The 21,161-nt window shown below is 44.5% G+C and overlaps 2 protein-coding genes across 2 annotated transcripts; both read left to right on the top strand.

The window, feature by feature from the left end:
• Nucleotides 1-11,975: 11,975 nt before the first annotated feature.
• On the top strand, nucleotides 11,976-13,211 carry LOC119272970. The gene has a single exon (XM_037554302.1). It carries the CDS (start codon nucleotides 11,976-11,978, stop codon nucleotides 13,209-13,211), a length of 1,236 nt encoding a protein of 411 aa, XP_037410199.1.
• A 575-nt stretch (nucleotides 13,212-13,786) lies between these two features.
• On the top strand, nucleotides 13,787-20,140 carry LOC119272971. Its single transcript, XM_037554304.1, has 2 exons — nucleotides 13,787-13,792; nucleotides 18,896-20,140. Exons 1-2 carry the CDS (start codon nucleotides 13,787-13,789, stop codon nucleotides 20,138-20,140), a joined length of 1,251 nt encoding a protein of 416 aa, XP_037410201.1.
• Nucleotides 20,141-21,161: the final 1,021 nt, after the last annotated feature.

Here is a 21,161-nt window from a genome sequence, read left to right on the forward strand (position 1 = left end):
GAGTATATCTCCGTCCGTCCTCTGTTGACCTCGGTCATTGTACGTCTTCTTAATAAAGGTTTTGTGCTCTACCACCCAAGGATCGACCACGTCTATGTGTTGTAGCGCGACTAGGTTTGCTCTTTCAAAGTCGGCGAGTCAACCCTCGAAGTCGACATGCATTTCGCGGCGACCTTCACGGTGACCCCATCCAGCGAGCCTGCCGAGGTGCCTGTTGACGGGGTTCTCGATGCCTAGATAATTCGTGCAGTAGGAGATGCACTCTTCGGTCAGAAAGCCCCTGGCTATGCTTCCCTCTGGACGTGACATGTTGCGAACGTATCCTTTGATGACACCATTCATCCTTTCGAATGGCATCATGCTGTGCAGGAACGTCGGCCCGAGTTGGATGATATCCTCCACTATATGGACCAGCAGATGCACCATAACATCGAAGAATGCGGGCGGGAAGTACATCTCAAGCTCACATAGTATCACCACGATCTCTTCCTGTAGCCTTCTGAGTTGCCTCACGCCAATCGACTTCCGAGAGATGACGTCGAAGAAGTTGCATAGGCCAAATAGCGTTTCACGGACGTGCGCGTCCATGATCCCACGGATTGCAACTGGAAGTATCTGCGTCATCAGCACGTGACAGTCGTGAGACTTCATCCCGCTGAACTTCTGTTTCGCTGGGTCTAGGTATCTGCTTATCTTCCCCGCGTAACCGTAAGGAAGTTTTACTCCTAGGAGGCAGGTGAAAAACTGCTCGATCTCCTCCTGACTTAGAGTGAAGCATGCGGGAGGGTAGTCATTTCCGGTCTTCTTGGCCTTTTTGCCTTTGCGACGACTTTCTGTGTCCTGCTTCGCCTCATCATCATCATCATCATCATCATATATAGCGTGAAGCTCCTGCCTGATGCCCATTGATTTCAAGTCTGCCCTTGATTTCGGCCCATCTTTGGTCCTCTCTAGCATGTTGAGCAGGGTACCAAGCAGACTCTCGCACACGTTCTTCGTGATATGCATGACATCAAGGCTGTGAGGCACACGGTGGATCTTCCAGTACGGCAAGTCCCAGAAAACAGACCTCGTTTTCCATACCTTCAGCAGCGGCTCTGGCGCCTTTTGCTTCTTTCCCGGCAGTGGGCAGTCTTTCCAATTTTTCAACAGCTTGTCTATTTCCTCGCCGCTCCTCGTACACGGGCGTTTTCGGGGTTCGGTTTCACCATCGAACAGATCCTTGCGTTTCCTCCACGGGTCATCATCGCGAAGCCACCTTCGATGTCCCATGAACACGGTTTTCGAAGACCCGGGATCTCTATCTAGCTGGCGATACGTTGTGTCATCCATGCACCTTACGCATCCAGAAAATCCGTGGACTACCTGCCCCGCAAGATATCCGTAACCTAGATAGTTGTGCACCGTCGTGAGCAGTGCGGCTCTCATAGGGAAATATTCTTTCTCTGCGGCGTCCCACGTATTGGCTGGCGTTTTCCACAGCGTGTCAATCTCCTCTTTTAGCAGCCCCAGATACAGATTGATGTCGTTCCCTGGTTGTTTCGGCCCTTCAATTAGCATACTCATGTGAATGTACTTCCTCTTCATGCACAACCAGGGGGGAAGGTTGTACATCCACACGAACACAGGCCAGGTGCTATGTGTGCTTCTCTGGCTGCCCAATGGATTGACTCCATCGGTGCTCGGGACCAGCATGATGTTCCTTGGATCGTTCCCAAATTCTGGGTATTCGAAGTTCAACGCTTGCCACTGGCTCGCATCCTTAGGGTGACTCAGCATCTTGTCTTTTTTATCTATCTCCGGATCATTTGCGCCATCTTCTCGCTTCTTCTCCTCCCTATCCGCGTGCCAACGCAGGAGCTTTGCTACCTTAGGGTCCGCGAAATACCGCTGCAGACGAGGAGTGATCGGAAAGTACCACACCACTTTTCGAGGAGCTTTCTTCCTCTTCTTGTATCGAGTGACACCGCACACCGGACATATGGTAGACTCCGCGTGCTCATCCCGATAAATGATGCAATTGTTCATGCACACATGGTATTTCACGTGCGGTAAATCCAGAGGACACACGATTTTCTTTGCCTCCTCCAAACTAGTCGGGCACTTGTTCCCCTTGGGAAGACGTTCGTGCCAGAATGACATGTTCTCGTCGAAGCATGCGTCGGTCATTTTGTGTTTTACCTTCATCTCCAGAGCCATGAGCGTTACTTTCAGGCGGGTATCCTCGGGCCTGCATCCTTCATACAATGGAGTAACCGCGTCTAACTCAAGTTGATCCATCTTGGCTTTCTCTCGGGCGGCAGCTCTTGCGTTATCCGTCTGCTTGAGAAGCAGCTCTTGAATATGAGGGTCCTGCACCCAGCCCATCGATGGTCCAGCGTCGTCTGCTCCGCCGGCATCATCATCATGTCCTGCATCTTCTACATGATGACTGTGTACAGCATCACCGTCGTGATCATCTCCTGGGGATTCTTCGTCTTCTCGCCTCCCTCGAGCCGCGGTGGTTGTCTTGTTGCCCTTCCTCATTTCTTGCCCGGCCCCCATGGACGACTTCGTAGTCATCTTCATCACCTTGCCACCGATAGCCATCCATGAAACCACGCAAGAGCAGGTGGTCCCGCACCTGCCCGGAATCCGGGTCCGCAATAAGGCTATTCAGCTTGCATCTTCGACACGGACATCTTATCTCCGTCTTGTTCTTTTGAAGCATCTCGGCCTTCGCGGAGCTCAAAAACCTATTCACGATGCCTTCGGTCATCGTGCGGACCATGGTCGCCTGCGGGGTAGAGCAAAACGATATTTTAGAACCAAGAAAAAAATTTGGCATGACTTTCCCTAAAAATAGGACCAAAAAGAATGCTTAATGCCAAAATTCTCGCCGAAACGGAAATGAATCAACATTCCGGCAAAATATTGGCAACTATCGCATTTCAAATACCGGTACACCTCCAAACACAAACACATATGCAACACCACAAACATATGCAACACCACGAACATACATAGATCTAGCTAGGCCATAAAAAGTGCATGTGCACATTGTTGTAGGGAGAACAACATAAATATAGCTTCCCCCCTTACTTACCTAGCAAAACAAGGTAACTTAACCACTTAATTTGAATGAATCTATGGTGGAAATGAGGTGAAAAAGAGGAGGCACCCGAGACAAGGAGGAGGCGGTGGAGAGAATGAAGTGGGGAGAAAGTGAGTGTGGGAGGAGAGGCTGTCCAAAATATCTTGTTGCTGCCCACTTACTAATGGCGCACCAGCAACAAATGCGCCATTAGTAATCCAGGTTACTAATGGCGCACCCCCGGATGGTGCGCCATTAGTACTTTTGCAAAAAAAGGAATAAAAACAATATAAAAAAATAACATTAGTGGCGCACCTTCCGGCCGGTGCGCCATTACTAGTTACAACTAGTAATGGCGCACCACCAGAGGATGCGCCATTAGTATGTTTGGACAGGCGCACTAGTTCAAAAAAAAATTCGGTACTAATGGCGCATCGTGAGAAGGGTGTGCCATTAGTAGTTTCAACACTAATGGCGCATCAGGGTGTGGTGCGCCATTAGTATATACTAATGGCGCACCACATGTCTGATGCGCCATTAGTGTCAATTCCATCTATAGCCCTTTTCCTAGTAGTGTGGACCCCCTCACTTATCTCTTTAGCCCACATCATCACTTACCTCCAGAAAAAAATCTCCATTACTCTCTCTCTCTCTCCCGTGTTCTTGTTCTCAAACCCGCGGATTTCGATCTCTTTGCTCGAAGCTCCCTTTCCGAAACTGTTTAGGGGATTGTTGCTTGGTATGTGACTCCATCGTTTGTCTAATTAGTTTTTATTTTAGTGGTTTATACTTTGAATAATTGGCTACTCTTGGTGCTGCTGTAGATGTACTTGCATGTTGAATTCTTAGTGTTCTAAGTAGTTTGAATGCTTGCTATGGCCTCTATGTATCCCTATGAGTAGTTGCTATCAATTTTGTGAAGTTTTGTTGAGAAAATTTTGTGGATTAAAAGTTCAGATTTTTGTTCATAGGAAAAATTGTACGCGGACATGAATATCTTTAGGAAGTTTGGATATAAGAAGAACTCCAAGGGTGTTATTGGGGAGTCTTTTGACAGGGATCTCCACCCTCGGTGGTTGGTGGAAGTTCGGCCGTGCGAATGGCCGCACACCCCGTTCCTGCAAGAGGCTGGAATTCTTGAGGAGTTCATGCAATATATTGCTAATGTCGTGCCTCACCGACTTCATCGCAGATGAGTGTGACCAGTACCAAATCCTCACAAACATCTTTGTTCAAAGTTTTACTTTCTTGCCTAGAAATAATCCTCCTGAAGTAAGCTTTGATTTATATGCTGAAAACCATCATATACCACTTACTTAATTTTGTAACATATGCATGATCCCTTATCATGGGAGCTTGGCTGAGCCGAGGTTGGCTGAGTTTGAGGCCTTTTATCGCACTTTGACAGTGGGTGATGAGAGAGGAGTGTCAGCCATCACTACCGCTGGCTTATATTTTCCTGTTGTTCGTTACTTTGCACTTTTCATTACCAAATGCTTGCTTGCTAGGGAGAAGGTAGGTGCACTTAGTTCACCCGACCTTTCTGTTTTACGTCGTGCACTTGAGGGCGACAACACGCATAGCTTGGGAGCTATCATGGCTCGTCGCCTGCATCTTAATAAATCCCAGGGTAAAATACATGGTGGTATTTTTGCTACTCGTTTGGCGGCCCACTTCAATGTTGGGATATGCCCTCGTGATTACCCTCTGACTAAGGTTTACCTAGACCGAGCAGCCATGGAACACCATCACTTTCTTGCACATGATCGTCCTGATATCGCCATTCCTTATAACCTGGTCTATAGCGTTAAAACTCGTGATGTTATTCCATTGCCTGGACCTGCTTTGTTTGATTCTGCTGCCAGGGGCGGATACCGGATTATGCCTGCAAACATCATCGCCTATTGGAACGCTCACGCTGCTGCAGAGGCTGTGGAGGAGCCTCAGTAGTGGGATGAGTGGATGCCTGCTCCTCAGGATCCCTACTACCCTCCAGGCTACTGATCTACTACCAAGCTAGGCCAAAAGCCTAAGCTTCAGGGAGTACGTGTTCTCACTGACATTACATTCATGTTCACATATCATTTCATTTGTCGGTGTTCACACATTTTCATTGTATCATCCATGCTTAGATTAATTTTCTTGCTTTCTTCTTGTGTGTTTTAAAAACTTTAGAAAAACCAAAAAAATAGTTGTAGTAATTTACTTTCTATGCATGCTTAGTAGTAGAATTAAAAAGAAAACACAAAAAGATTTCTTTGTTCTTCTTTTGCTTGCTGGGAGCTTTCCCGTGTAAATAGTTTTTCTCGTTTTTGCTTTTTTCTTGTATTTGCTTGTTTAAAAAAACCAAAAACTCCAAAAATATTTCAATGTGTTTCTCTGAATTTCTTTTCTTTTTATTCCAGTCCTACCGAGGAGAAGACCATAATGAAAATGTTGAGTGGCTCTCATATGAATAACTATTCAACTAATAAGAGCACATTTTACCTTGTATTCTCCTGTTGAATAAAATGCTTTGCAGATTCCAGCTTAGTCCACGGCACTCTTGCACTATTATTATTTTCATATCGTTCGGTCGTGCAAGTGAAAGGCAATAATTACGATATTCGATGAACTGGCCGTGGCAAGGAGAAATTGGTATGAACTCGACTTGTTCTGTTTGTGTAAATATGTTTAACCTAGTATCCAGGCTTCAGCCCATTATGATTAAACATGTTTGCAATGACAATTAGAGACTATAGTTTCTCATGCCATGCATAAGTAGCTATGAGTGAATGATGATTTATCTTGGATATCAACATAGCGTTAAAATGATTGTGAGGTAGTATGATGATGTGGTATCCTCCTCTGAATGTTCGAGTGGCTTTACATGGCACATGTTCATGCATGTAGTTGAATCAAAACCAACATAGCCTCTATGATATTTATTTTCATGGTGTTCATATCCTACTCATGCTAGTGCCCAATGATACTTATGCATAATGCATGGTTATGATCGTTCTTGCTCTCTAGCTGGCCGCTTCTCAATCTAATTGCTAGCCTTCGCCTGTAATAAGTGGGAACTCTGCTTGTACATCAAAAACCTTGAACCTAAAGTTATTTCAGATGAGTCCACCATACCTACCTATATACGGTATTACCCTGCCGTCCTAAGTAAATTTGCATGTGCCATCTCTAAAAACTTCTAACAATTATCCTTTTTTGTGTGCCTGGATCGTTCATGGAACGACAGGAGGTGGTCGATATCTTCCATGCTAAGCGGGTTATTCTCAGGTCGAGTGTTTATTCACTTGCCATCGCATGAGAAAATGGGCGGTAATAGGGATGCCCAGTCCCAAACTGCAAACATGAAAAAGAGTTCATCTCTGAAATAATCAAACAAAAACTCCCAATGGAATCAATACCTTTACTTTTATCGCTTGGGAACCGCCACTAGCGTGCTTAGCATGGAAGATGTTGATAACTGATGGTCGTGAAGTGAATAAGAAGGGTGCATGTCTCCAAATATCATTTATCTCGGTTTTAAAAATTAAGCTATGGCACCTTTGCAAATCACTGCTTCCCTCTGCGAAGGGACTATCTATTTACTTTTATGTTGTGTCATCACCTTCTTAAACAAGCGCCAGAAACTGAGTAGAGCACAGCTGTCATGAGTTATGCATTGTGTGTAGCTAATGTTGGGTGCATCATGACTGGATCTTTTCTACCATGAATTACAATGTTTAGTCGCAGCTTGTACTTTGGAGGTGCTCTGCATTTATGTTTTGCGGTCTCAGAAAGGGCTAGCGAGATACCACTATTGTCATATTATATCATAGTTGTTTTGACAACGTGTTACCGTTTGAGATATCTTATTATTGCTCACTAGCTGATTATGTCATTAATATGAATTAATATAATATTTAAGAGTTATTGTTCACATGCTTAGTTGTAATGCTGGCTGAAAACCTGGGTTCTGTTTAAGCCTATTTATGCAAACAAGAGCAAAAGAGTTTGTAAAAGTTTTTCTTTCTCATTTTCAGTTTATCAACTAAATTGCTTGAGGACATGCAAAGGTTTAAGCTTGGGGGAATTGATACGTCTCCAACGTATCTACTTTTTCTCATGTTTTTCCTCTTGTTTTGGACTCTAATTTGCATGATTTGAACGAAATTAACCCCGGACTGACGCTGTTTTCAGCAGAACTACCATGGTGTTGTTTTTGTGCAGAAATAAAAGTTTTCAGAATAAAACGAAACTTTGCGAGGATTTTTTATGGAATAAAATAGGATTTTTGGAGCCAAAACCTACCGGAGAGGGGCCCCTGGGTGGGCACAACCCACCAGGGCGCACCCCCCTCTCCTGGCGCGCCCAAGTGAGTTGTACCCACCTGGTGGACTCGCAGACCCTGATTCCAACACTATAAAATCACATATTTCCAGAAAAAAATCAGGGAGAAAGAATTCTCACGTTCCACGAGATGGAGCCGCCGCCAAGCCCTATTCTTCCTCGAGAGGGTAGATCTGGAGTCCCGTTTAGGGCTCCGGAGAGGGGGATCTTCGTTCTTCGTCATCACCAAGCAATCTCCATCGCCAATTCCATGATGCTCCCCACTGGGAGTGAGTAATTCCTTCGTAGGTTCGCTGGTCGGTGAGCAGTTGGATGAGATTCATCATGTAGTCGAGTTAGTTTTGTTAGGGTCTGATCCCTAGTATCCACTATGTTCTTAGATTGATGTTGCTATGACTTTGCTATGCTTAATGCTTGTCACTTTGGGCCCGGGTGCCATGAACTCAGATCTGAACCATTTATGAATTCATCATTATATCCATGTTTTAGATCCGACCTTGCAAGTTATAGTCACCTACTACGTGTTATGATCCGACAACCCCGGAGTGACAACAACGGGGCCCACTCTCGGTGATCACCGTAGTTTGAGGAGTTCATGTATTCACTATGTGTTAATGCTTTGTTCCAGTTCTCTATTAAAAGGAGGCCTTAATATCCCTTAGTTTCCAATATGGACCCGCTGCCATGGGAGGGTAGGATAAAAGATGTCATGCAAGTTCTTTTAATAAAGCACGTATGACTATTTACGGAATACATGCCTACATTATATCGATGAACTGGAGCTAGTGTCGTATCGCCCTAGGTTATAACTGTCACATGATGAATATCATCCAACAAGTCACCGATCCAATGCCTACGAATTTATTTATATTGATCTTGCTAAGTTACTACTACTATCGTCATTGTTACACTTGCTACAAAATACTGCTATCACTGTTATTGTTCCCGTTGCTGCTGCTACTACTATCAAAACTATCATATTACTTTGCTATTGATCACCTTGCTGCAGATAATTAATCTCCAGGTGTGGTTGAATTGACAACTCAGCTGCTAATACCTTCAAATATTCCTTGGCTCCCCTTGTGTCGAATCTATAAATTTGGGTTGAATACTCTACCCTCGAAAACTATTGCGATCCTCTATACTTGTGGCTTATCAGAGGGCCCCGTGCGACACTCCGGTGGCATTGCTACCCCCTCAAGGCCCCCGTCCCGCCTAACCCTAGAGCAGTCGACCAGGAGATCTAACCCTTTGACTTTCGCAGGACGAGCTTTGACCAATGGACTTCTCCACCCGGTTGTGATAGATTGGTCCATAGGAACACTTAGGAACAAGTTCCGGGCCAAAACCACTGCTAGGTTCCCTCCGTGTAGACCCGACGCGTCCGTTTCCCCCCTCAAGGTGCCGGCTGCAATGCCGTCCGTGAAGGGGGGGGCGCACCCCGGAGATGAGCTTTCACCCGGTTGTGATAGGTCAGCCCATGGGAACACTTCGGATGGCCAAGGAATGAAAAATATACAAAAAGTGAAAAACAAAGGGTTTTTTATGTAAATTTGGGTTGAATACTCTACCCTCAAAAACTGCTGCGACCCCCTATACTTCTGGGTTATCAAGACATTTTTCTGGCGCCATTGCCGGGGAGCATAGCAATATTTGTTGAGTCACTTGGGATTATTATCATATTATCACGGAAGAAAACATCATTTTTAGGTCATTCAAATTTAAAACATAGTATATCAACTGAATAATTTCAAGATTCTTATAAAAAACGATATAAATTGGTCAAAATCAATGCAAGTATCAATTAGTTGTGATTATAACAAAGTACAAGGACCTATCTGCAAAAGTACATGAGGTGACATTTCTAACATACTAAAAAACAAAAACAAAAACATAATGGATATTCATAATCTATATATAATTTTTTAATGTTAAAAATAAATAAGTCAGGTTCAAAGTAATCAAATTTTGACTTCACAAAATATCAAATAAAAACATAAAAAAGAGAACACATATGCCTACGGCAAGGCCTTCGGCATAGCTAGCCACGTGGCAGCCGCTGGTTAAAGGTAACATCAAATATCTATGTCGACGGCCCATCGTCATGGCCGTCGGCATAGAGTTGACGGCGTCGGCCAGCCGTCTGAGCCCGGGTCGGCAGTCCCCCATGTGTGCCTCGGGCCTAGCTATACCGACGGCGGCTGGCGGCATAGACGGAGATAAGTCGACTTCCCTTCTATGCCTACGGCTGCAGTCGGCATAGACGTCTATATACTGACGACTTTTCTACGCCTACGGCAAGGCCATCGGCATATATTGGCCTATGGCGACGGCCCCGACAAAATGTCGTCTGCATATAAAAGGCCGCCGACGTAGGGGAGAAGGGATTGCCCTGTCTCATCCCACATAGGTTGGGGAAGAAGGGGCCAATCTCCCCGTTAATGTTAACTGCGGTGCAGCTGCAGGACACCATTTGCATCACACGGGTGACCCATCTATTGTCGAACCCTTTATGGAGGAGGACTTCCCGAAGGAAGGGCCAGTGGACCGTGTCGTAGGCTTTATGGAAGTCAATCTTCAAGAAGACCGCCCGCTGACACCCGACACGGACATCATGAAGGACTTCATGGAACACCGATCCCCCATCCAGGATGTGTCAGCCTTTGATAAAGGCCGAGTGATTCCTATGGGTGATGTGGTCAGCTAGCAGGGTCACACTATTGGCGTACCCCTTTGCCAGAATACGGAAGATCACATTGATCACTGTAATAGGGCGAAAATGGTGGATGTCCGAGGCCCCGGCCACCTTAGGGGGTGAGGGTGATGATCCCATAGTTTAGCCGGGCCAAGTCAATCGCCCCAACGTAGAATTCCTGAAATAGCGCCAACACCTCTGGCTTAATGACCGGCCAAAAAGTCTGGAAGAACTTAATCGGGAGGCCGTCCAGGCCCGGGCCGGATGAGGGGTTCATGCCTCTGATGGCGGCCCAAACCTCCTCCACGCCGAAGGGGGTCGTGAGGGCAGCGTCGGCCTCTACCGAGATGCGAACAATGACATATAAATTCTCTTTAACAAATCTATGATGTTTTTTCACCGAAAATATATATACATAACGGTTTATAAAAAATAAAATAAAGCACCCTTCAAAGAAACCAACACAACACTCTTAAAAGTGGTCAACATGTATCTTAAAAAATGTTCAATGTATTTAAGAAAAATGTTCAACATGTACTTAGCAAAATGTTCAACTTGTATTTGGGAAAGGTTCAACTTGTGATTAAATAATGTGCAGCTTTAGTTAAAAATGTTCAATGTGTATATAAAAAATGTTGAATATGCATTTCACAAATGTTTGACATGTATTCAGAAGAATGTTCAACATGTATTTGAAAAATTGTGTATCTGAAAAATATTTAACATGTATTAAAAAGGTGATATGTATATGAAGAAAGAAAAAAAAGAAAAAAAAGAAAGGAAAAACCACAAGATATAAAAACGCAGGAAATTAAACAAAATCGATAAAAATAGCAAAGAAAAATAGAGGACAAAAGAAAAAGAAAAACTAGGTGGAACCTTTCTAAAACCGTAAGGAAGGTTCCCCAAACCGCTAATAATAAAACCGATGGAAATGTGTGGTTGGAGCGAAGCGGTGCCCTAGTAGAATGTGGTAGCGATAGTCACTTAGACGAAGTGGTGCTCTGTCTCACAATAAGCGAGATATAGCAGTCGTCGGGCAAAGGATATATTGTCTTGTTCCCGGTTTAAATGTCTCAATTGAAAAATATCCCCAACTAAGGCAAATGGTGAGTAGTGAAACAAATTTTGTAGTTCGTAAAAGTATTTTAGTTTTTTTTTGCGAGAGTAAAAGTATTTTAGTTAACGTGTTCGTTTTAATTGTTACATGCATGACAATTACTAAATGAGTAGATACTTTTACATGCATTGGTGAGTTTACATTTAGCGATTTCATGCCCCTCCAAATCTCAGCAGGTGATGCAGAGCAATAGAAATGGGACTAACAAGATGCAAAAATAAATAAATTAAATAGGCTCTTTGTTGCTTGTTTGTTATACGTAAATACATACACGTGTCATGTTGCTGTTGGACAAAAAATCGGTTGAATTCCAATTTGTTTCTTTTTTTTATCGAGGGGAAGTCCTATTTGTTTCAGCTCATTGTATAGGGCATGCAGACCACAAATGCTTTCCTAAGAAGTCGTTCTTCGCTTTGTCTCGTCCTTGGTATTTTCACATGGACGCATCGTTTCGCCCGGAGGGCATTCAATTCGACGGGGCGTGCTACTCCCCAGCCGTGTGTCACTTCTTCAAGACCAGGCTTCTCGGCTTCTCCCCTCCATTTCGTCACTCTTCTCCTCCGTTTTACCCCATCTGCTCTGGCCGTGTTCCGCTAGCCGTACATCTGGTAAGCGAGATCTCTGCCTCTAGTTCTTCATTTCTTGACGCGATTGTGTGCTTTTGAGTTTCCTTTTACGCTGCTCCTTTACAAAGCTGTAACTTCTGTATTTTAGAGGGAGGAGGATCGGGGTTTTTCGACTTGAAGAGGCGTATGGTCATGTCGCAAGAACTGGAGCCTGCGTCGCCGGCGGCGACGCCCGGTGAGGTTCTTCATCTGCCGGCAAAAAGGGTGAAGAAAGATCCGCTTTGTCCGGAAACCTCGCCGGTGGTTCCGGCCATGGCTACCGAAGAAGACTGGTCCAATTGGTCCACCCTCCCGCCCGACCTCGTCCGCCTCGTCGCCGACTCCCTCCTGGCCACCAACGACCTCGACTGCTACATGTGCTTCCGTGCCGTCTGCCCCGGCTGGCGCGCCGCCACCCATGACCCCAGGAGCGACGCCTGCGGCCCCCGTTTCCGCCTGCGCCGGTGGATCGTCTTCGACAAGGTCTTCCAGAGCCCAGGAAAGCTGCTGCTGTTGAACACAGACACTGGCCGCTTTCTCCACAGAAAACTACCGCTGTGCAGCGGCGATCACTACGTCGTGGCCACCACTCTCGGCGGGTACTTCCTTCTGGCGGGAAAAAGCGCTCCTCACGCTCGCGTCCTCAACCCTCTTACCGGTGTCGTGATCCCTTTCCCGGCGCCCGTGCCCCCTGTTGTGGGAAGCGCTGACTTCTGGATCGATTCTTCGCTCACCGAGTTCTGCGACTCGTCTGCGGCTGATCCTCACAGTGAAAGGCTTATACTGCAATTAGCTAACGATTTCTTCCGGAAGGCGGCCGTAGGTGGTGTCATGGGTCACTTGCGATCATCCGTAGTTCCTGAGATGCTTACATGCTTACGCAAGTTTATGCCCGCTGATCCTGGATATCCTATTGCCAAGGTTTTCTCCGGCGATCTTCCTGGAGATGCGTACGGAAGCCGGTGTTTCCTAGTGGATTTGGATGGGCATATATGTATCGTGTTGAAGCTCTTGAATCCACAGGAAGCCCCTTCTCTCTTTGCTCTCCAATTTGACACCGAGACAGGTAAGCTCTTGCATTTGAAGACTACAGGCAAATTTGCCATCTTGATCGGCGACCACAGGTGCTTCACTGTCAATGCTGATAAGTTGCCAGGCATTGAGGCAGACTGTGTCTATTTCACTGAACTTCTGGGTTCGTCTGCTTGGATCTGCAAGTGCAACATCAAGGACACCAAAGTAGAGAGGATCTCTGAAGCTGCAGATTTCGTGAAGCAGGACAAGAAGTTTGTCCTGGTCGCTGACCGTCCTCACACCATCATCCACCTTCTCGCCAGCTACACCATCAACATCCCTGATTCTCATCTGGCATTCCAACAGATTTCCTAAGGCGTCGGCAGATCTTCGTTTAACTCTAGTGATTTCGATCGGACAAGAAGGCTATGCATTTGCTAAGTAATTCTTCTTGTTTCCCTTCTACTCTTCTTTTTAGTTATTATTATGGTTATGCCTTGCCTGGTTAAGGGTACGTAAGAAACAGGTTGATTCTATGTTAGATCGCCAGTTGTGGAATTACAGTTTGCTGTCTTAACTAGTAGTGCTTGGTATCAGCCTAATGTTACATCTAATGTGCTTGATGCTATTTTATTTAGGTGTGTCCACTTGTTCTTCTCTTGTATTATTACTTCGTAGCAATTTGTCTAGATACGAATGTATTTAGTCATGTTTTAGTGTTGGATACATCCGTATCTAGACAAATCTAAGACAAGAATTTTGGGATGGAGGTAATACTTTGTATGAACCAAATGCTACATCTATTGTGCTTTATACTACTCCCTACGTCCCATAAGTAACTTGAAAAACATTCTTATATTATGGGACAGAGGGAGTATCTTTTTTCTGTGTGTCCCACTTCTTCTCTTTGCATTACTTATTACAATTACAATCTGGTGCCTAATTACGACATGGAGGTTTTGCCAACTTCTGATTAGCTCCTGCAGTTAGACCATTGATCATATTAGTATGCATCATTGTTCTCTGTAAGCTTTGTTAATTTTGCAATGTCATGTCCTGGGCAAGACACGGTTTGTCGAGATGCTGTATGATGCGGCTTGAGCTTACAACAGGGTATGAAAGTAGTGTTTTGTATATTTTTTCTAATGCTCCCGTGGGTCTATGCTTCAGCCCCGTGAACTAGTTGCATTTGCAGTTTGTTCCTTGTATTTATGGGCATTACTGCAGAAATAAAATTTGTAGAGGATGTGCTTTGCAGCTTATCATTGCTGCGAAGAACTTAAGATGTTCCCAGCTTGCCTTCAGTGCCGTTTCAACTGGGCATTTGGTGCAACTGATCCGTAATCACCATATAAGAGAACTAGACTCAAGACCAATAGCTCAAAATGTTTGTGTAATGCTGCAACAGTAAGCAAAGAACAGCAGTTGAAAGTACATGCACAACTACTAGTTGTCAGCCTAACCTTTACAATTTCTTCTTCATCTCGAACTGCAGTGAAATATTGGCTTGCTCTCTGAGAAAAGACTGCCCCGGTTGAGTTTTTGTGCAGCTGCAGCTTATTACCATTCAGCAATGCATTAGCTTTTTGTTTACTGTACCAGCAGTGAGCTTGGGGTGGTTGGATCCTGGTAAGTTGAATCTTGCATTGTGTCATTGAGATCATCAATTCCTTCAGTTAGGATATCAGTTGTTTTTCTATAAAAAAAATGAATCAGTATGTTCAGTTACTAGATGATTACTGGTACAACACTAAATTGGTTGTTTTGTTCTGTACCTGTGAACCCTCTTTTGTTTCAGATGATACTTATGATACTCTGAATGATTGCTTCTTGTGCCGCTTCTGCCTTCTCTGCTTTTTTTATTGCGGAGAACTAGTTACTTGGTGTAAGTATTATTTCGGCAACCCAATGCTGTTATCGGGGATATACTTAGTCTGTACATTGTTTTGCTGCATTTCACTGGCCAGCATGTGAATCAACTACAACCTCATACACCTAGTTCCCAAATAATGCAGAAAACAACACCAGATGTTCTCAGTAACCTAACCCAGAATAATAAATTATTAAAACTTCCTATAGGGAGCAGGGCAGAGGGGGGAGCTGTGCCTCCAAGGATATGGGGATGAATGTAAATGCTATAAAACAGAAAGAAAAGATAATAAATAAAATAATTAACTTGAAAGATAATAGGTAGTTAGGTACTCCCTGTATGAAAACGCCTTTTTTTACAGTCTTTTGCAAAGAAACTAAGAGTTCTTATTAAGAGTTGTTTGAAACAGATTCCATAAGGCACCGGCCAGGACTGGCATCGGCACATCTTTGTTCAATATATTCCATAATGCAATCGGGTGCTTAATTAGGGCATGGAACTTTTTGCCAACTTCTGAATTTGGCTCCCACAATTGGACCATTGATCATATTAGCGTGCATCATTGTTCTCTGCAAGCTTTGTTAATTTTGCAATGTTAAGTGCCGGGCAAGAAATGGTTTGTCGATCTGCTGTACGATGTGGCTTGGCCTTATAACATGGTATGAAAGTAACATGAATGTTGCATTTGTAGCTTGTTCCTTGCATTTCTGGGCATTATTTCAGAAATAAAAAATTTAGAGGATGTGCTTTGCAGCTCATCATTGCTGCAAAGAACTCAAGATGTTCCGAGCTTATAAATATCTGTGACACGGTTTGCAATTGCTGTGTCTAATTAAAGGGGCATTGTAGATTATTTACTATTTTTTTGCGTGGCGGGTGTTGTACATTTACATAGGCTTTATCCTGTTTAGAGTGTGCATGTGTTCGGAGCTGTTTCAACTGGGGAGTGGTGCAACTGATCACTGTACCAGAGAACTAGACTCTATCAACAGCTCAAAATGTTTGTGTAATGCTGCAACAATAAGCAGAGAACAGCAATTGAAAGCAATATAGACCAGTGAGTGAGCTATTGAGCTGCAAGTTATTAAGAACAGCAGTTGAAAGTACATGCACAACTATTAGTTATCACCCTACTTTTATAATTTTTTACAGAAAACTGTCACTTTCTTTATTTTTTTCCAAAACACTACAACTATTTTGATTGGTTGTTCCAAAAAACACTAGTTGCTGGACGGTTATGTCTTTCCGGTTTATGACATGGATGGGCCTGCTTGTCAGGTCCATGTGGCACAAAAGTCAACACCATTATCTGAACGGTTAACTTCAGCCATTTACGGACCAGTGGGATCCACATGTCAGCCACACTAAAATCCATAATGAACCTCTTTTTCCCAAAGAACATGGAACTCCATGCTGCCTTGCCCCCTCTCCCTTCCGAGAGCGCCGCCTGATCTCCCGACCAACATCAGCTGCAGCGGCGCGACATGACCTACACACGAGCTCGGCGTTGACGGAAGCACCACTAGGGCACGACGGGGAAGGCACGCAGGAGAGCGTCGGTGGCAAGTAGCGGCGGCGACAAGCAGACAAGAAGCGGCAGCAGCGGCCCCAGCATGTAGAAGCAGCGGCAAGCAAAAGCAGAGGTGGCGTCCAACCACAATCTCCGCCGCACGCTGGACTGCGGCGCACTCAGCAGGAGCTCGACTACGGCGTGATCTTCACAAGGCCGCGGCGGGGCAGAGCTCTGACGGCGCTGGCCACAGGCTAAGCACGGTTGTGCCCCCTGATCAAAGGGGGCGCAGGGACCTATGCAGCAGCACCACCACGGTGCAGCCAAGGCCGCAGCAGCCACGACTAGCCGCCACCACGGCCGACTTGCTTTTTAAAAACTCTAACAGGGCTCCGATTGCTTTTTTAAAAGTTCCACAGACTCAATTGCTTTTTTAAAAATAGTTACAGGGACTTGGTTGCTTTTTCTAAAAAGTTACAAGGATCTGATTGCTTTTTAAAAAGATTTATAGAGACTTGATTGCTTTTTAAAAAAAGTTACAGGGGCCAGATTGATTTTTATTTTTTAAAAGGGACGGACGTGTGGACTCCACCTATCATAACGGTCAACCTAATGGTCAAAGCTAATAGTGTTTACTTTGAAGTCATGTTAGACCTAACGGGTGGGCCAGCGTTGTCATAACCGCGGTTTAATTTAATGCTCGAACAACTAGTGCTTTTTGCAACATCGAACCAAAATAGTTGTAGCGTTTTAGGAAATGAAAAAAATGGTAGTTTTTTATAACCCTAACCCATAATGTGATAGTTTTTAACTATTTACTACGCAGAATTGGTAGCACGCCCCAGTGATAGGGCATCTGAGGCTGCATATGATCTGTTTTAGTGGCTGCTTGGTATGTATTTGATGGTACATAAGAGAAATTTTTTAAGGATTAGATTGTCCGGATTTCTAGAAGTACCGCTCTCTGCATAAATGCAACCACAACACCAAATAAACATTAGGGTTCCTTCGCCTCCCATTGGCGCCGTTGCCGGTCCGGCTAGTCTCCGGTGGCCTTAGGGCCATGGGGCACAGTGGATCCCGGCAATTGCCGGCAGAAGGGCTCCGTTTTTAAATGTTTCTTTGAGTTTTGTTACAATTTGTGTCATGCTCAGGAAAGTGAGACGACGGCGAACTCTAAAGATGGAATAAGGTTCTCCCCGCTTAGCTCCTATTTTGTTGGTGTGCAAAGCATTATCAGTGGACATGTGGAGGTTATCCAAAGGTGGTCTGCGGACTTGGATGTAATATATATATACTATACACTCACATTATGCTCCCTAGTTCTTAAGGTCTCACAATCAATTGAGATCCCCAATTAAAATTGGGTCTCGCGAGTTCGACTGAGTCAACAATTTCTCAAAAATCACTCATTCAATTCTTTTATATTATACACTATGTTTTGTAATTTAAATTAATCAAGGTCTTTAATTTAGAATTGGTCACCTGATTTTGACCAGGTCAACAATTTTTTAAGGAGCTCTCACATTTAATTATTTTAATTCACTGTGTTCCCTCATTAGACACTCTTTCGTTCGATTGAGATATTCAATTTTGGATTTGGTTTACTGTTTTGATTAAGCCAATGTTTTTTCAATTCAATCAGAAGCAACTGGCCTAGAAAAACATATCAATCCCCCCGCACCTCACACCACCTAGACCACCATGTGGTGATACTATAGCACCAATATAGTACATGCAACCACAGACACAGAAATTCCCTCACATAAATATGATTTGATTAGTTGATTCCCCAGAATCACACCGAGAAAGACCCACCAAATAAACACATTACAAATAAACATAAAAAACACTTCATTATCGCCCCTACCCGCCAAACTAAATATTCCATCACGTCCAAAATATAAGGGGGCATTTTTTTAAACTAAATTTTATTTAACTTTGACCAAGTTCAGAGCCAAAAATATCGACATCCACAATATTAAACCGAAAATATGAAAATTCATTTCATGATGAATCTAATAACACCGATTTGATATTATGAATTTTGATATATTTCTCCATAAATTTGATCAAACTTAAAAATGTTTGACTTTAAATAAGGAACCAGATGTAGATGAATATATTTTTTAGCATCAGTACAGACACAAGCGCTCATATACACGCGCATACACTCACCCCTATGAAAGCACACACGCACACCCTACCCCTATGAGCACCTCCGAGAGACCGTCTCCTCCCACTGAAAGCGCATCGCCGGAAATCCTGAAATAAATCTAGGAATAATGCGAGCACCAGGATTTGAACCCTGATGGGTTGGGGATACCACTGTCCACCTAACCAACTCAACCACAGGTTGATTCACAGATGTAAATGAATAGATGATAAGTTTACTGTGAAAAAACCAATTGTTGGGGGTTGCCGGATGGGAACAGGGCGCAACTGGTGCCGGCGTGCGTCAGTTCTTCTAGAGTGTTCGCTCAAAAAAGAAAAAGAAAAAACCCCAACCCCAACCCCAGCTTCTCCCCTCTTCCCATATCCTCCTCCGTTTGATCTCATCTGCTCTGGTGGTGTTCCTCTGTAGATCTGGTGACTTAATTTGCTCTGATTCTTCCTTTATTGTGAGATTGTGTGCTAATTGTGCAGTTTAATAAATATGTACCTCTTGTTTTTTCACAGGGAGGATCAGACGTTGGGTTTTGTAGCTATTGTACTCCACCGCCCATAGCCACCCCTGTTCTTCTTACATCGGCCAAAAGGGTGAAGCAAGATCCGAGTTTTCCCCAAGCCTTGCCGGTGATTCCGGCCATGGTGGCGAAAGGGTGGTCCACCCTCCCGCCCGACCTTGTCCGCCTCGTCGCTGACTCTCTCCTGGCCACCAACGACATCGACTGCTACATGTGTTTCTGCGCCGTCTGCCCCGGCTGGCGCGCCGCCACCGATGACCCCAGGAGCGACGCCTCTGACCACCGTTTCCGCTCGCGCTGCTGGATCGTCCTTGATGAGGTCTTCCAGAGCCAAGGGAAAGAGATGCTCCTGGGAAACACCCACACCGGCCGCTTCCTCCATAGAGAACTCCCGCTGCTCAGCGACCACTACGTCGTGACAACCACTCGCAATGGCTACTTGATCCTGGCGGACAAGAGCCCTCCTCACTCTGCCAGCATCCTCAACCCTCTCACCGGCGTTGTCATCCGTTTCATGGTGTCTGTGCCCCAAGAGGCGGGATCCTTTGCTGTCCTCTCCCTTCCCAGCTCTGCGCTCGGGCTCACCTTGTTCAGTGACTCATCTAACAAGATTTACTTGGCCCATCCCGACAGCAAGAGTTTTGCCGTCCGGGAGGTTCAGCAAGCACCTTATGGTTTCTTCCGTAAGGCGGTCGTAGGTGGTGTGTACGCAGACATTGTAGGGCATACCGTGATTGCTGATTTATGCCTTTCGCTGATGTCTCTTGATGCTGCTGAGCTTGCCAAGCTCTTCGCTGGCGGTCTTCGAGATGCAACAGACCTCCTGTGTTTTCTAGTGTGTTTGGCTGGACATATGTTGCTCGTCTTATATGAAAAGGGGTCGATCTTTGTTCTAAAAAAGGATGTCAAGATAGGTAAGTTCGTGGCTTTGGACAACATCGGCAGGTATGCCATCTTCATTGGTCCTCAGAGGTGCCTGGCTGTCGGTGCTGACAAGTTCCCAGGCATCGAGGCAAACTGCGCCTACTTCACTGAACAACTGGGTTCGTCCGTTCATATCTGCAAGTGCAACATCAAGGACAGGAAAGTTGAGAGGATCTCTGAAGCTGCCGATTTCGTGAAGCAGGACAAGAAGTTTGCCCTCACCGCTGACCATCCTTCGACGATCATCCACCTTCTCTCCGGCTACACCCTCAACATCCCGGATTCTCAACTGGCTTTGCAACAGGTTCCATAAGCCGCCGGCAGATCTTCGTTCAACTTTGGGGAGATTGATCACAGGTCAAGGCCATTCTTTAGTCTTTTGCTTTGTTATTTTGGATATGCTTTGCCATGTAACGGGTAAGAAATAGGTTGATCCTAGATTAGATCACCTTTACTGGAACTACTGTGTATGCTGTCTTGGTACTTGGTATGAACCTAATGCTACATCTATTGTGCTTTATGCTATCTCTTCTTGTTGTTTTTTCCGGATGAATCTTTTGTTGTTGTTGCCTACTTCTTCTCTTGCATTACTTAGAAATGCAATCTGGTGCTTAATTAGGACCGGGAAGTTTTTGCCAACTTCAGAATTTTGGTCCTGCAATTGGACCCGCATGCATAATTGTTCTCTGCAAGCTTTGTTAATTTTGCAATGTCATGTGTTGGGCAAGACACGCTTTGTCAAGCTGCTGTATGATGACATTTCATCTATTTTTCTAATGCTCTCATGCGTCCATGCCCCTTAAACTAGTTGCATTTGTAGTTTGTTGCTTGTATTTGTGGGCATTACTGTAGAAATAAAATTTGTAGAGGATGTGCTTTGCAGCCCATCATTGCTGCAAAGAACTTAAGATGTTCCCAGCTTATAAATATTAAAGATTATTTTTCTTTTAGTGTAGATTGAAATCCTGGTAAGTTCGAGCTAAATGATGGAAATTTCAAGTCTGCATTGTCCATTGAGATCATCAATTCATTCAATTAGGATATCAATTGTTTTTCTTTAAAAAAATGAGTTTCTTCAGCCACTACGCCATTAGTGGTATAACACTAAACTAGCCGCTTAGTTTGGTGTCTGTGAAACCCTTTTTTGTTTCGGAGAATACATTTGAGATTTCACACTCTGAATGAATGCTTCTGCCTCTGTTATTTTAGTTGTCCAAGATAATCATAGCATGTGAATCAACATACACATTCCCAAATAATGCAAAGAACGGCATTCTTAGTAACATTGTGGAACAGAGCAAAATAATGCATTTTTTTGTACTTCCTAAACATCC

The sequence above is a fragment of the Triticum dicoccoides genome, chromosome 3A (genome assembly GCF_002162155.2).
Source record: "Triticum dicoccoides isolate Atlit2015 ecotype Zavitan chromosome 3A, WEW_v2.0, whole genome shotgun sequence".
NCBI lineage: Eukaryota > Viridiplantae > Streptophyta > Magnoliopsida > Poales > Poaceae > Triticum > Triticum dicoccoides.